Genomic DNA, 18,246 nt, shown 5'->3' on the forward strand with positions numbered 1-18,246 from the left:
AATTTATAAATTTTAAGAAATTAAAAAATAATCATAACTCTTAATAAATTATAAATAATATATATAACAAATAGTTTTCAGGATAACACGTGTAATGAGTACTCGGGTAATATAATCTTATAAGAGAGGGAAACTAAGACCTCTGCACTGGTTTATATACTTAACATTGCATTGTTACTACTATATATTTAAATATATAAAAGCATTCGATAATAAGTAGATTGCATTTATGGAAATACCGTGCAATTGAGAAAATTACAGTCAGTCGTTCTTCGACATTTGTACTATACATTTATACATTTATATATTTATTTATTTTTGTTTTTTTTTTTTTTTTCAACTAAAATGTAATTTAATTTGTGATAAATTAATTTTAAAATAATTAAATAAAATTTTTTTTTAATTAACAAATAAAATTTGGATATTTATAAATAACTGAATGGGAAACAGAAAAGGTAATTTCAAGAGTTATAATTTAAAATAAAAATGAAACATCTATTTATATTTAGTTATTTTTTAATAACATATATTTCTTATCATTAAACAAAGGCACGAGTGAATTATTAAGTGATACGAAGAGAGTTTAAGCGGGAGTTATAGAACTGGGTTAAAGATATTTTTTTTAAATTACGATTGACTTTGGTCGGTATCCACAAATATAATATATATTAATTTGATATAAAAATATATATTAATTGGAAAATTGTATGGATTTGCATATTAGTTTAATTATTTTAAAAATTACTTTTTGTAAAAGAGAAGGAATATTTTTTTTTTTTTTTTTTTTTTTTTCATTTTCTAAATTAGAATTATGATTATTATAATTTTTTCGTTCTTACAAAAATAAAAAAAAAAAATTCTAAAGATGACCTTCAAAAATTTTCAGTCAGACAAAAAGAAAAAAAAAGTGAATTAATTTGATAAAAAAACCAATTAATTAATTTTTAAACTATCATGAAATTAAAAAAAAAAGAAAAAGTAATTTTCCAATAGTCGAGACTTGTTATATAATAATTATAGATTGTTCATAAACTTAATGGCATAAAATATCGCTAAGAATTTGTATTCCTTGTAATTTGATAAAATTAACTGGTAAAAAAATTGTCAAATTTATTTAATAGTATTACGGTAAAAATTAAGTAAGATTTAAAAATAACTTTATTATAATAAATGAAAGAATGAAACTTGTATTTGCAGATAGAATAAGTATTTAAATAAAAATTTATTACTTATTTTACAGTTAAGTTACTTAATTAGTATGTTAAAATATGTTGATTAAAATGAAAAAAAAAAAACGGCTGAAAATTTTTATAATCTCGAAACAATTAAAAATTTCTAGAACGGAAAAATTTCAAATAATAAATAAGTATTTTTCATTTTATATATAATTATAACTTCCTTATTTAGATAATCGTAAAAATGTCAATAAATATTTAAATATATGGTAATTATTCTTCTTACTTGCATAATTAATTTCATAATTAAATGTTTATGACAGTTTATTTAAATCGTTTGTTTTGTTGACGGAAAAAAAAGTTCTCGTTATTAGACTAAATCAAAACAATAGTATTGTAATTAATAGCCGATTTAATGACGCATAAAAATAATTATCTGTAATAAATATATAATTAGATAATGGGATAATTATTATAAAAAATATAATTGTCTTATTACACATTTTTATTTTATTTTTTTGACAAATGTGTCAGCGACGTGCGGTTTTATAACGTCAATGATAAATTAATTTTTTTTTAAACAATTGTTTCCCGCATAAATTTGAAATTTAAATTTTAAAAAAAAGTTAAACATGACATTTTAATAAATTTTTCTTTAAATAATTTAACTGACTAACCTTTTTAAAAATACCATATCCAATACCTGTAATTGTAACAAAAAAAATATCTGTCTAATAAATCAGATATTGATTTATAAATTATTTTAATTAATTCTGTTAATAAAAAAAAAAAGTATACATATATTTATTAAATTTGCATTCTTGCCGGTAAAAAAATTTTTGACAAAATTGAGGAAAAGAATATTTATAATTATGAAAAAAAAAAAAAAGTAAAATAAAATTATTGACAATAAAACGAAATTAAACTTATGATAATTTTTTTAAAATTTTCAGGGACGTATAGGACATTGAAATAAAATAAACGGATGATGATTAAGGAACCATAAAACAGGAAATTATGCTGCAATAAAATGAATTAGCATCGATGCATAATTTAAATAATGTTACATAAGAAAATGAAACTATTGGAACTATAAATTTAATATAAAATCTAAATAACTGGAAAATAACAACCGATGGGCACTGGAAAATTTTGTACTTAAGAAGACGGACGAGAACAAACGAAAGGAAAAAAAAAATTAAAATTAAAAGGAAGACGAAGAAAAAACCGGAGGAGTAGAAACATAAAAAAAAGAAAAAAAAGAAAAAAAATTAATAAAGGTGGTGGAAGATCTGAGAATGCGATCGGTACTTGGCCGTCAGATGCTCACGCGAAGGTGACCGAGACCGGTTGTTCTGCTGTTTAATAGTGAGTCCGATCTGCGATGTCATTTGGATAGTGCATATTCTGCTAGAAGGACATTATCACCAGAAAGTATTTATCTCCTGGTCGTGATTGAGTTTAAACAAATTATAGAATGTCAAGTCTTATTGTAACAAATTTGTGAACAAGTTACTGTAAATTAAATATCCCTTATCCAGTCGGTATTTATTAAAACTTTCTAACATAATAAAGTGTTGTTTTGTAATTATTATTTAAAATGTATCAAAGAGCGGTATTGATTAATTTACCAAAAGCTCAAACAATAGACATTGAATTTGAAAATGTGTCTTATCAAGTGCAAACAGGTTTTCGTAAACCTAAAAAATCAATTTTAAAAGGAGTTAGTGGTTGTTTTAAATCAGGAGAGTTGACAGCAATAATGGGACCATCAGGAGCCGGAAAATCAACGCTACTGAATGTTCTCACTGGATTCCAAGATTACAATATTAAAGGTACTATTGAATATACCAGTGAGCACAATAAACAGGGATGGAATACATATAGAAAAGCTGCATGTTACATTCAACAAGATGATCAATTGCACTCTCTTTTTACAACTATTGAGTCAATGACTATGGCAGCTAATTTAAAAATCGGATGCAGCTTGAATGATAAAGCTAAACAAATGTTGATTGATGATATTTTAGAAACCCTTGATTTAACTAAAACTAAAGAAACTCGTTGTGACAGATTAAGTGGGGGTCAAAGAAAACGTTTGAGTATAGCATTAGAATTAATTGACAATCCGCCGATAATGTTTTTAGACGAGCCAACAACTGGATTAGATTCTTCATCAACGTTGCAGTGCATCGCAATGTTAAGAAATTTGGCAAATGATGGAAGAACAATTGTTTGTACAATTCATCAACCCAGTGCTGCTATTTACGAAATGTTTGATCACATTTACTTACTTGCTGATGGATATTGTATGTATCAAGGAGCTCCTTCAAATACAATTAATTATTTAGGTAATTTAGGATTACATTGTCCAAAGTATCATAATCCAGCAGATTATATGATTGAAGTTGTCAGTAAAGAGTATGGTAATTTTAATAAACAATTGGCGATTGCTGCTTCAGGATCACGTTCTTGGAGAACCCCATTATTTGTTAAAGCCCCAATTTATGTTAATGGATTACCAACAAAATCATCAATTAATGATAATTGTAAAAAAGCAACTGTTATTATAAATCAGCCGTCAGAAATAACGCGTTTCTGGATACTATTGAATCGGTGCATAGTTCAATTGTATCGTGATTGGACGGTGACGCACTTGAAAGTTGTCCTTCACTTTCTTGTTGCCGTTATACTTGGTCTCGTTTTTGTTGACGCTGGATCTGATGGCTCTAAGACTATAAATAATGTAAGTTTTTTACTTATTACCGTAATATATTTATGTTACACAAGTATGATGCCAGCGGTATTGAGATTTCCAACAGAATTACCGATACTAAAAAAAGAAAAATTTAATAATTGGTATTTACTAAGAACATACTATGCAGCATTTTTAACAGCAAATATTCCTGTACAAATGATATTTGCCGTCGTTTATTCATCAGTTTCTTATTTTATGAGCAGCCAACCACTGGATCTCTCTCGATTTTTAATGTTTCTTATTGTGACAATATTAACTACTGTTATTGCTGAAAGTTTTGGTTTACTAATTGGTACAATGGTAAATCCAATAAATGGTACATTTATTGGTGCTATTTCAACAGCTGTTTTTTTAATATTTGCTGGTTTTTTGGTATTTTTACGGCACATGCCAAAAATAATGTACTATATAAGTTATATGAGTTATTTGAGATACGCACTGGAGGCACTTGTTCAAGCAATTTATGGTTATAATCGTGAAAAATTACCATGCCCATCTGAAGTTGACTACTGTCATTACCGATCACCCTCGAGTATTCTCAACGAACTATCAATGGCTGACGCTAAATTCTGGATCGATATTATTATATTACTTGGTTACTTTGTTATTCTTAGATTAATTGGTTACTGTACACTCAAAAGAAAATTGTCAAGTAATTTATAAAAAAACAATTTATCTAAGAAAACTGTAATTAATGTCAGTAATTAAAATACCTCCATTAATTATTAAGTAATAATCTAATAATAAATTAATATTTAATTTTACGATGTCCGACAATGCTAACAAATTATAGATTATAATCTAATCTATGAGAACAAAAAAATATATACAAGCATTTATTTCGTTTATATAAAAAAAAAAAAACACCAAGCAAGTTTTAAGTTGCTCATTACGCATATATTACGTAATTAAAACTAGTATGCATTAGACGTTTACGATGAATATTTCTATTGTTTCATAAACGATGTACAGTAGTATGTAGTTTATATATATATGTAATAGATCAAAGGTCTAACTGAATTTATATGTAAATAATTGACAAAATGATACGAGATTATAACCACCGATATTATGACTTGTCTTACATCAATAATTATTTGAAATTTTTTTTTTATCAACTCATGTCCATCAATATTATTTTTTAAATGTGTAATTTATATCTATAATAAATTTAATTTTTTTATTATAAATTTATATTTATATGGAGTTTAATTGACTGACAATTATCAATCTATTTTACCTTTTTTTTTTATAATTAAAATCATATGTATGACCTTGAATTTTTAAGATCATTAACCTTATGTGTAATTGTAAGTGATAAAGTAAAATGTCTCCTAACTATTGAAAGATATAATTTTAAAATTTTTATCAACAAATAAGTTCAATAACCTAACAATAAAAACACATTTTTTTTTTTTTTATAGGAATTTTTGATAAGCCACAAAAAAAAAAAAAAAAAAAAAAAATGACTTTAAATAAGTCAATTAATCATCAATTATTTACCTGTCATCAAGTGCATTCACAAAAAAATTTAAATCCTTGACAATAATAATAATAATGAATAAGCATTAAAAAAATAAAAATATCTTTTGTTAATCATGAATATTAATATGAGCGATTGAAAAATAAAAAAAATACTGAGATTTAAGACAAAAGTAAAAAATGAAAGAAATTATTTCCGAGCCTAATGTTCCAAATAATAATTTATATATATATGATTCTTTTGTAAAAAATGAATTTTCAAGGTGAATAAAAAAATAAAACCAGTTGTTATGGTAATATTAATGGTAATGTAAAATACAGTCCGTCTATAAATGTATCAGACTTTGAAAAAAGAAAGTATAAAAGTATAAAATAAAAATATGATAATTATTTTGAATAAAAATATAGCTGCCGTTAAAAACATAATGAAATATTGAAATAAATAAGTATATTGTATTGTTAGATTGTTTTCAATAAAATTTATTTAAAAATCTAAATAAATTATATTACATGGCAACTGGGATACATTTTAAATATTGTTGAGCTATATTTTTTTTCAAAAAATTATTTTTCATTTTAATAATTTTGACTTGATCACGAATAAATTTATTTACTTAATAAAAATAATAATTAATATTTATGACAATAATTAATAATAATATTCAAATTTAATGATAATAATTATAATAATAAGAATTGATAACTGATAATAGTAACGGATAAAAAACGTTATAATATATTGATAATCATAATTGTAATTATTTAGGCATGCGATACTGCTTTATTTATTTTTTTTTTTCTTTAAATATATTATATTTACAATTACGCGAGATATGTTTTGTTTAATGTGATTCGATGATATCATTTTTTTATGTAAATATTACCGTCAAGTAATTTATTTTTATTGATTATTAATAATAATTATCTCACATTAAATTGCTTAGCAGTTTTCGCTAACGCCCATTGTTAATTAAAAATTTTAATTTATATTTATTTTATTAGTCAGAGATCACGGCAATTTTTGAAGGCTAATTTTAATAACCTAACCTTCTTTTTTAAGTTTTAAACAAGGCTCCCAAGTTAATAATAATTATAAATTACATAAGTACTAAGCACGGTAATCACGAAAACTTATTTAACAAAAAAAAATTATTCATCTTAGTTTTATTGAAATTATTTACGAATTTAATAAAAAATAATTTTCAAGTCTTGTTCCGCTTTGTTCACGACTGAGACTATTATGTACAAATACAATCGCGATTAAAAGCAGATTTAGATATTGTTATTCTTATTTTTATAATAATTATTATTAATATTATTATTATTATTATTATTATTATTACTAATATTAATTTATTGTTATGTTTAATTTAAAAATAATTTATCTGTAATTATTACGTCCGAAGGAGCCTTGTCGTCATGTTAAAACAATTAACAATTACCATTTTAATTTTAATCAATTTTTATACGTATGTATATATATATATATATAAATGGATATATATATGTATATGTATATAATATATACAATTGTTATTTCTTTTACAATCTCACAAATTGTTTAATTTTATATTGTTGAATTCTCTTGGTTTGATATCCGATTGTTTCGCTACAGAACAAATATTGTTTACAAGTAATACAATCATTTTTTTATTTTATTTTTCTTTTCGTTGGTAATCAGAGGAACGGTAGGAAATTCTGCACTTAATTTTACATATTTTTGGTTAAAAAAAAAAAAAATAATAGTTTATCTAATTTAATCAACTTAACAGTTTTGAAGTTGATTTGTTTGTTTACAACCAAAGTCAAAATATTAAAATTTGAATATTAGTGTGTTTTTTTTATTTCGACTCCAGTAGATTTACGTCATTTTAATGTACATCTATTTTATGAATAAAAAAAAGTTATTTAACCTTTAAATAAATAAAATTTTTTTATGCAACCAAAAATATATAAAATTTAATGAATCTCGAACTTTTTTTTTTGTTACAAAGTGGATTGTATACAAAATCGAGCACTAAATTGTTTTTATCAATTTTTTTGATATATTTAAATATTTTAAAAGAGGAACCATTGTAATCTTAAGTCTCTCGCTATTTATAAAAATAATTTTAAGCCGCCGTATTTATATATAGCAATTATTAATTATTTCAAATTGTCCTCTATGATCACAACTACAGTACTCTCCTTACAAACTTCTTGATGCTTAGAAACTTTATTTTAAAAAAAAAAATTTAATTTAAAAACTAATAATATTTTTTTTCTACTTTATAAATTAATTACATAAATTTTTTACCATAAAAATTAATAAAAAATTAATTAATTCATAGATACATCAAGTAATTTTTGGAAAGCAATATTGTTGTCTTAATTAATATAGCTCGATTTAATAAAATTGTTGCACGTAAATGTTCTACGTATCGATTTTAAAAATCACTTATCCCTTTCAGTATTTATAAATATTTATAATATATAAGTTTATTTAGTTTTTTTTTTGTTTTTTTTTGTTTTTTTTCATTTTTTTCCCGTTACAATGATGGTGGGCGCTATCATTTGTAAATATTTAACTTTATTTATATTTAAATTTATATATATATATTTATTTATTTACTTATAAAATAAGCGGACACACAATTCTACAGTTCCAATGTAGACGGTTCCAGCTTTTCAAGTCTACATAATATTTATTTATTTATTTTTATATTCATTAGTTATTTTTTGTTATCGGTAAATTTAAACTCAACGGGATGTAAATCTTAAACTTGATCGAAGCGTAATTTTACAGTTGGATGCACGATGATTGGTTTGCTTTCACGTTTAGAATATCGTCCATCCCTTTATACAAGATAATTCTTTCATACTTCCACTTGAAATACCACAAATTACAACTATCATTCTTTCTCAATCACTCCCTCTCCTCTCTTCTCTATAATTATTTTTTATTTATTCATTTATTACATATTTTTTCATAATCCTTGATATGTTTTAAATAAAAATATTTATTAAATAAAACATTGTAGAGTATCAGGAGTCCCGTTTATTCATAATTATATATATGAATAATACTTATTTATTGTCATTAGATTCCGATATGATTATTTTTTAAAAATCAATCGGTATTTTTTTTTTTTTTAATTATTATTATTATTATTATTATTATTTTTATTATTATTTATAAACGGTTTGTCCCAATAATTATTTCCAATATTTATATCAAGTTAAATTGTAAGTAAGTTATTTATTAAATAACTTTACTATACAATTATTTAAATAATTTAAAATAAATTGTTATTTAATACAATCTTATTATTGGAATTATTTATAAAGAAAGTAAATATTATTAACTAAATTAATAAGAACAAAAGAGCACCCTCTAGCAAACATTTACTAGATTAACCATCACCGGGTTATAGTCAAGACCATATGACGCTTCTTATACCGAATTTATATTTTTTATATACATAATGTATATATTTTTTTCTGTTTTTTATTACTTTTTTTTTTCATGATAATATATACTCTTTCGTTCATATTCATATATATTCTCTTGAATATAAGTAAACGTGGGCAAATCGCTTTGATACCTGAAGTCTTGATATTTATTTATTTGTTAAAAGTCTCTTTCACAAACTTCACTTGTTTGTTTAAGTTATTTTTTAATTTGTTTTTTAAGTTTTTTATTAATTAACAAAGGACGATGCCGTCATTTAACCTCTGCTACTGTGGCTGTACTTGATTGTGTTGAAGTGATGGAGGTGGACCCTTTAATTATTATTATTATTATTATTATTAATATTTATTACTAAATCCTTTAAAGTTTTTTCTTTTTTATAGATTTTTGTATAATTAAAATGTTTATGAGGCTAATTAATTTAAAAATCTCGGTACCAACTACGGGAACTAGAATTGCCAAGTAAATTTTTTCAATTTTGTAAATCAGAGTAATATATTAGTGTATAATAATTATGGTCAATTTGAAGACAATAAAAAACTTTAAAGGATAAATAACTAATTATAATTGTCAATAAATCTTACGGGCATCGTCGAAAATGGTGGTTGTGAATGTGGATGTGGATGAGGATGTGGATGACCTATGTGAGCAGCAAGATGTCCAGGTAATTTAGGTCCATCTTCAGCTTTCTCTTCTTCTCTCCTTTTTAAACAAGCAGCTTTTGGATTTAAATTTCGCTCTAGAATACAATAATCACGTAAATTAGATACTGCTGCTTTTTTATTTACACTTATCAGATAAATTTATAAAACAAATACCTCTGACTTGTTGTTCAAGTGTCATTATTACTTCAACAGCCATATTAAGTATCCCGAGCTTTGTTTGTGGCTTGTCCGTTTTTAAATGTGTCATACACATCCTACCGAGCTCTTTCAGCGCCTCATTAATATCTCTGATACGTATCCTAAACAATTCAATCAATAAAATTAATTAAATAAATAATCGTTAGTCTGTATCAATAAAAATTTTAAAAAATAATAATAAATGTTAATTCAATAAAAATTGTCGGCAAACTCACAAGTTCAATATTAGTAATAATAAAAATACACGATTAATACGAAGAATACGGGCCTAATAATTAAAAAAAAATTAAATAAAAATAAATAATAAAATAAAAATCCTAAATTATTTTCCCTTTCTTACCTTTCCCGAGCATTGTTAGCCTGCCGTCTTTCTTTTTCTCTCTGGGCTTTAACATCAGGATCATCATCCTCGTCCTCGGCGCTCGAACAACAGTTTTGCAATAACAATACTCGATTAATTACCTGATTTAATGTTACTTAAATCTTAAAACTATATTATTATTTTATTATTTTGAACAACTTTCGAGCTTCCAACACAATTCTGTTATGATTTTATTTTTGAACACACGCAGGTGATATTTATTATAAAAACAAAACATTTAAGGCCCGTATTCTTTGTACTGAATTCGTGATTTATTTATAATGATAATGAGAAAATTTATTCATTTATAAGTAATAAATAATTACACTCAAGTTATTATTTTTAATATTCAAATAAACGTTCCAATTAAATTATTCATTTTAAAATACTTCTCTCTGTTTAAATCTGTAAATTTAATAGTCTGAAGCTTTTTTTCAGTTTAAATGTATTCAAATACTGAAGATTTAAGATCAATCACAAAATAATTTATTTTAAATTATAATCTTAAAATCTTGAGCATTAAAACTTTTAACAATAAAATATATAATCGTTATTATTATTATTATTGACGACTTGTAGACTTGAGTGTAATTCTTGATTCCTTTAAATAAATAAAATCCTGAAAACTAAATACAATTTAAATTTGATGATCCTATGGAATAAAAAGAAAAATGATAACTATTAAGTAAGTAATAATAATATTGAAATAAATATAATAATAAGAAATGAATTGACGAATTCAGATCTATAAATATAAACAATAGAGTTGCCAACGATTTTATAAAAAAAATATTATTATTTTTAATAATTGTAATTGAATATTGCATTGTACTGCGTGTGTTCACTAACCTTTCGCGAACGTTGTTGGCTTGACGACGTTCTTTTTCGCGCACCGCTTTGGTGCCAGGATCATCGCAGTCTTCGTCGGCGCTCGAACAACGGTTGTTCAAAGACACAGCAAGTTAGTTTAATTTTGTCAATTATGTTTTATTAGAGAGCAAAGGCAACAATTTTTAAGGTAATTTAAACAACTTTTTTTTTTTTCTTTATCTTAAAATTCGTCGCATTGAAAAAAGAAAAATAAAAATTTATAAAAATACTTACTATCTGCGCGAACGTTTAGTTCCTTTTCCTTGTGAAGTTGAATTAACAGTAGCACCAGCAATAACTCCAGCTCCAATATCACTACTCGATGCTTTTGTTTCACCACCACTGCTGTCTGGTGGATCTTTTCTCTTTTCTAGAGATATGTATTCTGCTGATTAATAATTTATGTTTAATTATTATTATTATATTTATAAATATAAATGATTTGCTATATTAAAATAAAAATGCGGAAAGAAAACAACAACAACATATTAACAAAGGATTTAAAGTTAAGTAAACAAAGGATGAAAATCAAATCAATTACTAGTAGGAAGCTATACAACAAGTTCTTCCTGATATAGTTATATCTCCTTAAAAGATTACAGCAAACTAGGAGGCTAAACAGTAAGTATGTAAATATATAGAAAAAGAGAGAAAATTAGCTGTTGTGCGTTCCACTAAGAGAGAGTAAAAGATAAATCAGAGCTAGTCTGCTGCTGGTCGATTGTTCAGAGCATTCAGTAGTTTATCCCTTGGTTAAAAGGGTTCTCTGGGTAGTCAGAGTGCTCCGATCTTCCGATCCTCCGATCCTCCGAATGCCAAGACATCCATACATGGTGTATTTTAAATGTTTAAATACGCGTAATGTTCTCATTGCCAGCAACCGAGCAAGGATATTTTAGACATTAGTTTGTGAAAATTTAACTTTGCTAACTTTTTAAATACTAAGAGCAGAAGAGAAGAGAAGAGAAGAAAAGAATCTTCTGTCGATTAATCTCAGTGTTGCATTACATTGCGTTGGATATGCCGATTAAACTAGCGAGAGTAGATAATAAAGGCCAATGGAATGCTTACACGATAGCGGTTTGTCGTGTGATTTATCTAATATTTCCTTATCGGGCGAATGCTAGAGAGAACACCTGGGAGCTCTGTTTGTTTATTTTTTTTTTTTCTTTTTCTTATTATTCCCTTAGTGTCCATGGGAAAAAGTGATTGTTCAATGATGCGACCACAAGGATAGAATATTTATATAGAGAAAGTATTTTAATATTTATAACAGCAAATCATTTATATTGTATTGGTTAAATGTCTGGATAAATTTTATTTTTTGTGACAAAATAAACTAATGATTAAAATATCCGCATATATGCTATTGTAAACATATTTATGGTATGAAACTGTTATCGACCATAAATAATTTTGAAATAATAATAATTATGGTTATTTTGTCTACAGGTTTAAGTTAATATAAAAATTAAAATGGATACTTACTTGCATTGGAAACAGGTAACCTTTCAATTTTAATAGATCCATCAGTATCAGGCGTTGGTGCAAGACCTGGATATGTTCCTTGAGGTTGTGCGACCGTTACAGCAGGATGTGGACTCGACTAAAATATTTAATTCAATTTAATTTAATTAAATAAATTCAATTTATTTAAAGCGTTAGTAAATTATTTTGTAATACTTACAAGATGATCTAATTGTGATGGAGATGTATGAGAATAAAGACCACCATGTGGACCTACAGGACCTAAATGAAGACTAAGCTGACTCTCAGCATGATTTCTCAGTACATTTATGGCATCATCCAGTCGTTCCTCCATCCGCGATCCCTGTACCAACAGAATACCCAAACATCGTCTCGATTACGCTGGTTCTGTATTTAGTTTGTTAACTTTTATATTAATATAACATTAATACAATGATAATAATAATCACATAATTTTATAAAGTTAATAATAATTAATATACATTTTTACAGTAAAAATAAATATAAGCAAATTGATAATGCCTTGTGCATGAATGTTAGTCATGTTACAAAAAAAATACAATGGCATAATATCAGTTAATTTTTTTAATATTACAGGTTATGTTATTAATGATTACAAAGTAATGAACAATGAGGTGAAATCGATTTAGGATTAAGAAAAAAAAAAAAAAAAAAAAAAAGAAAGAAAGAAATAGAAAAAGAAATCAAATGAAAATCGGCAATCCTCACCTCGGCGTGGTCGCGAAGAAAGCCGATGGCATCGTCTAGCCTCTGTTGTTCGGGCGCCGGCTTTACACACAACACCAACGCAACAACAAAACCAAAAAAAAAACAAAAAAGAAAAAGAATAACAACCAAGTAAAATAAACACAACGTACACAAACAAAAAGAAATTATTAAAATATATATATGATTATAATATTATTTATTAATTAACAATAAATGGTTTAATAAATATACGATGTAAATTTAAAACATGCTGGTATTTTTTTTTTTTTTTTTTTATTTAAATTTAAAATAAAGCTGGCGCTTATTATTTTTTAAAACATTTAAGCTAGGATAGTGTTATATAATTAAATTTTTCAAGTACGTGTAATTAATAAAGGCTGATCCGATAAATAATAAATTTAATTTTTAACAACTTGGCGGTAAATGAAACTAATGGTGCGTGTGAATGACACTGAATGGTGAAACAATTAATTTTGATAATAATAAAAAAAAAAGCCAATAAGTGTATAAGCTTGTTAGATAATAATGGAAAACTTACCATGTGAATGGTACCACGATTTGGATCTGCGGTAAAGTGGGGCGAGACTGGGGTAGCACCTGGCGCCCATCCTGGCGCTGGACCTGTTAATGGCGGCGGCGAACTCACTGGTGTAGATGGATTACTACTATAACTTGATACTGATTGGTCCGTTGGATATATCTGTATAGATAAATATTAATAAATGAGGATATTTTTATAATTTTTATAATTTTTTTAATATAATATAAATAAAGAGGAATATGATTTACATACTCGTGTGCTTACTACAGATGCAAGTGTTTTTCCTAGACTATCAGCGGTGGGTGTTTGATTTTGTGGTGGATTATTGGCCGTTGGTGGTGCGGGTGCTGGTGCTCCGGGACTATGATTGTACTGTAACGACGCAGGTGATGGTGCACCAGTACCACCGGATGCAGCAACTGCTGCACTACCTCTGAAGGTTGACATTGGTGGTAATGAGGCCGCACTTGTCACCGTTGATCCAAGTATTGGTGCTGCTGGTTCACCGTTTGGTGAAATCGCCGAATACGACTAAAAACATCAACATTTAACAGATAATTTTTAAATTTAAACTTGTTAAAAATATTTTTTTTATACTTTTCTTAACCGGTAGTAAGACTTAATTCAAGATTTACTTGGAAGTATGACGACGTTCCACGAGTTTAAAAGAATATAGATTTAAATAACTGTTAATTTATTTTAAATATTTTAGACAAGTGTTTAAATCAAGTGTCTACATTATCATCATTTTAGTAAATTCCTTTGATTTATTATTAACAAACAAGTCTGCAGCTAATAAGTTAATAATTATATGTATATGAGTGATATATAATAATAGTAGGGCAACATTATCATATTGATGTGAATTAATTACTACAAATGTTAGTTAAGTGATAATATGCAAGGGATAATATTAGGGTGTAGTGGGTGATGGGTGATGGGTATCAGTGGATAGCGTAAATCAAATGGACGCTACGCGTGCACTTGACTAGAAACATATTATATTGTAGTGTTAGTGTTAGTGATAGTGATAGTGGTAGTGCTAGAAATTATGGAGGTGGAGAAGATGGAGGAGGATTTTGAAATCTATATATAGCGACCGTGACTCATTTGGCGTATATTCCGCCATCAGCGAGTGTTAGCTAGCTAGCACTAGTGTTAGCACTGTCATCAGTGACTCCCAACCATCTTTCGATGGCATCCAAGTTAAATTAAATCTCCGTGTATCAGATGGGGTTTCATTTTTATTATTAAATATATAAATATAACTATTGGTATGTGTGTGTGTGTATGAATTTATAAATTAATTTAAATAGGAGAATATGTTTCTTTGAATTATTAAGTAATTGACCTAGGACAATTGGATAGTTAAATATATTTCAATACTTACCAGGTGGTCGTGGGCTAAGTGCATGGGGTAGGCAGGTTGGTTCAGGTGTGGTGGTGCGTATCCGCTGTACGGTGGCTGGACTCCGCTACCATTCCATGGATCCCCGGGACCCGTTCCCGCTGAATTTCCATCTGTAATTTTTTTTTATAAAAATATATCAATGATTTACTTTTCGGGATAACGTTTTTTTTTTTTTTTTTCAGCACGTGGCAGCACGTGTCATGTATATTTAATTATAATTTAAAAAATCCCAGTGTATATTTACAAACTGGTATAGTTAACTGATAGAGTAATTGGTACTGTCGGTGTGTGTATGTTGGGCGTATGATAAACGAAAGTAGAAAAAAAAAAAAAAGAAAAAAAAAAATATAAAAAAAGGAAACGACCACCGGGTGGTCGTAAAGCGAAGCGGCCGAGATGGGCCATTATTTCAGTTGAAAACAACAGCAATAAGCTTTGAGAACGTATTTCTTGATACTTTGCTTTATGTAATTTCGTGCTTGGACTAGCTACACCATAGCTACACTATAGCTACATCATAGCTACACCAGCTATAGAGGACCCGGTTGTTCCCGTTCCGGTAAAACTAAGCCAAACTGTTGGATTTTTTTTTTAACAGGCGTTCGTTCGATGTCTGATAAAACTTTTTCTCGCTTACTACTAAAATGAACGTACTCGGTGGTATCTTTTTTACTGCACTAATATTACTGATATTTATAACACTGTCTATTTTTTATTATTTATTAGCATAATTTTGATTTTAAACTTACCAATATAGTAAGGCTCCGCGTAGAGAGTGGCAGCTTTTGGTGATGTGTACCTGGGTGAATCCTGACCAAATTCATCTGATCCATACTAAAAAATAAATTATAAAAACAAATTAATTAATTAATTATTATTTATTTAAAAAATAATTATTTGATTAAATTTATATAATAATAATAATAGTACCATCTTATAATTAGCATAATCAGAATAACAAACAAACATATTTAATAAATATAATAAAAATAGTATTAATTATTAAAATAAATAGTTGTGATGATATATATGGTAAATTATTCTAGAGTTTAAGACTTTTGTTATTTAGTTTTGTTGAGTGTATAGTAGTATATAGTTTAGTATGGTAGTATTCTGTTTAAAGTTTTCTTCTTCCCGGGGTTTTGGAGCGAACGCGTACTACACCCCTAGTGTCTTGTTCTATTTCACTTGTTCACAAAATCTAGCTTTGTCTTTTCAATAGTTTTAGAGTAAGCTTCAGAAACGCTTCAGGAACGCTTCAGGAACGCTTCAGGAACGCTTCAGGAAAAGTAAACTTGGTATGGGACTAACGCGAGGACGATGACGATGCCATTCGGGTGCGCAAGAGAATTTAACGGCTTCTCGGGGCCATGAAAGAATCGTCCAACTTATACTTGCTGGCGAGAATCCACTAAAATTCAGGGAGAAACTTGAGTTCGACAGTTTACCCTTTTGGAATTCAAAGTACTTTGTTCTTCTAGTCTTAGTCTTTCAGTCACTATACTTTTAATGTCACTAGTTTATATATTCATTTTTATCAAAAACTTTATCACCATTAACAAATCGATTAATAATTTAACTGACATTATTATTATTATTATTAAGTTTTATTGTTTTAATGAGTAACCCGTATTGAAAATAAAGTTAAGACGCAACACGCGCGAATGAAGATCGAATACTGCCGCCATATTTTTGACGATACAAAGACGTTTACGCGCAAGACATTGTTCGTTAAAGTGGGGGTAACTTCTTGACCAATAAGCTCCCAAGTAATGTACGATACAATGTAATCATCTTTTAAATAATTAACTATTTGTGTGTGTATATATATTGGTTTAATCAAGTCAAAAAAGGTATATTATTTTTTATCTGAATAAAAAAAAAAATTTTAAAAGAAACAACTATGCTAACAAATTGTTCCAATAATAAGTACTGGTGGGCGATAAGCGTTAGCTGGTGTTAATAAATCGTCATCGTAAATATCTAAAGAAAAATTGAATTTATAAAAAAAACTTAACGTTTTTAAGTTAATGGTAGGATATAAAGAGGAACCGCTTGCTTGTAGATATCTAGAGCTATTAATTCAAATGAATTGCTCAGACATGAGAAGTGATCTAACACTTGGAATGGCCGACAATCTCGTATTTAACATTTTGTCTTGGGGTTCTGGGTTTAGTTCTCCATATACTCTCTATACCTTATTCTCTTTACTTAAAACTTATTGTAATTCTCTTGATCGTCTACACTCGCACTTAGTTGTGGTTATTTTACATCTATCGAGTCTGCATTTCACTCGTACGCGGAAGTTGAGTAGATAAACGATTGCGCTGGTATTCAGTCGGTTGAGTGGTTATATATAAATATATATATATTTATATACTTGGATTGAAAATGAGTGGAAAAAAATCAGATAAACTAGTGTTTAGAATACGAGGGGAGTATGAAAGAATTCGACCATGAGATAATGTACCCCAATGGGGTCTGTTGATAAAGTATAACCAGAATACTAGTCTATATATTATTATCAACAATGAGAACAAAGGAATAAACTATTTTTATTTAATTTTATGTACTGGCAATTATTATTTTTTTCATTGTCCAGAGTCCAGAGTCACTATAATATATATTTAATATCCTAAGAAGAAGAAAAAAATGAAAAGCATGAATACGTCAGAAGCTGGACCAATATTTCATATTTTATTTCCTTTTAGGAACAAAAGCGTGTAATAATAAAAATGTACAGCAGTGGATCAGAAATCTTAATATGTTCGCCGCCGATGTCCAGTGTGCGTCAGCATTTTTTTCGCCAATATAAATGTCTTACATTGATTTAGTTATTTCTATAATACTTTACCAATTCAAATTTAACAAAATGAAAGATCTTGATACGCTCTACAATAATATTATAACAATCCACCTGAACGGAAAAGAAAATCACCCTAATGATTAGTTCAAACATTTATAGAGCCTATTAATAAACTTGTATAATAATAATAATAATTATTATGAGATCCAGGTGTCCTTAGCTAAGCTTTTAATTTTATTTCTATTTCAACCGTGAGAACCCTCATAGTTTAATGGTTATAATAGTTTTCTTACTATCTTAACGATCTTTAT

The 18,246-nt window shown here is 27.0% G+C and overlaps 2 protein-coding genes across 15 annotated transcripts in view; one reads left to right on the plus strand and one right to left on the minus strand.

The window, feature by feature from the left end:
• Nucleotides 1-258: 258 nt before the first annotated feature.
• Nucleotides 259-4,917, plus strand: LOC130666128 (ATP-binding cassette subfamily G member 4-like). Its single transcript, XM_057466865.1, has 2 exons — nucleotides 259-455; nucleotides 2,129-4,917. Exon 2 carries the CDS (start codon nucleotides 2,776-2,778, stop codon nucleotides 4,594-4,596), a length of 1,821 nt encoding a protein of 606 aa, XP_057322848.1. The 5' UTR covers nucleotides 259-455; nucleotides 2,129-2,775; the 3' UTR covers nucleotides 4,597-4,917.
• A 3,096-nt stretch (nucleotides 4,918-8,013) lies between these two features.
• LOC130666126 (protein daughterless) overlaps nucleotides 8,014-18,246 on the minus strand; it is a 54,341-nt gene continuing 44,108 nt past the window's right edge. For 3 of the 14 annotated variants that reach the window (XM_057466850.1, XM_057466861.1, XM_057466860.1), the window contains 12 exons: nucleotides 15,879-15,963; nucleotides 15,109-15,239; nucleotides 13,971-14,249; nucleotides 13,716-13,877; nucleotides 13,178-13,237; nucleotides 12,648-12,800; nucleotides 12,449-12,566; nucleotides 11,195-11,348; nucleotides 10,940-11,029; nucleotides 9,685-9,830; nucleotides 9,451-9,605; nucleotides 8,014-9,177 (listed from right to left, as the gene is read on the minus strand). In XM_057466850.1, coding sequence (XP_057322833.1) covers nucleotides 9,133-9,177; nucleotides 9,451-9,605; nucleotides 9,685-9,830; nucleotides 10,940-11,029; nucleotides 11,195-11,348; nucleotides 12,449-12,566; nucleotides 12,648-12,800; nucleotides 13,178-13,237; nucleotides 13,716-13,877; nucleotides 13,971-14,249; nucleotides 15,109-15,239; nucleotides 15,879-15,963 — 1,578 coding nt within the window. In that variant the 3' untranslated portion in view covers nucleotides 8,014-9,132. Of the gene's footprint in view, nucleotides 9,178-9,450; nucleotides 9,606-9,684; nucleotides 9,831-10,069; nucleotides 10,160-10,939; nucleotides 11,030-11,194; nucleotides 11,349-12,448; nucleotides 12,567-12,647; nucleotides 12,801-13,177; nucleotides 13,238-13,715; nucleotides 13,878-13,970; nucleotides 14,250-15,108; nucleotides 15,240-15,878; nucleotides 15,964-16,059; nucleotides 16,114-18,246 lie in introns of those variants that run through there. The other 11 variants (XM_057466853.1, XM_057466864.1, XM_057466863.1 and 8 more) reach the window with 10 other exon arrangements.

This window comes from Microplitis mediator, chromosome 3, assembly GCF_029852145.1.
Source record: "Microplitis mediator isolate UGA2020A chromosome 3, iyMicMedi2.1, whole genome shotgun sequence".
NCBI classification, from domain to species: Eukaryota; Metazoa; Arthropoda; class Insecta; order Hymenoptera; family Braconidae; genus Microplitis; species Microplitis mediator.

Excerpts from the sequence above, each read along its gene's own strand:
- LOC130666128 (XM_057466865.1), top strand. The coding sequence starts at position 2,776 with ATGTATCAAAGAGCGGTATTGATTAATTTACCAAAAGCTCAAACAATA.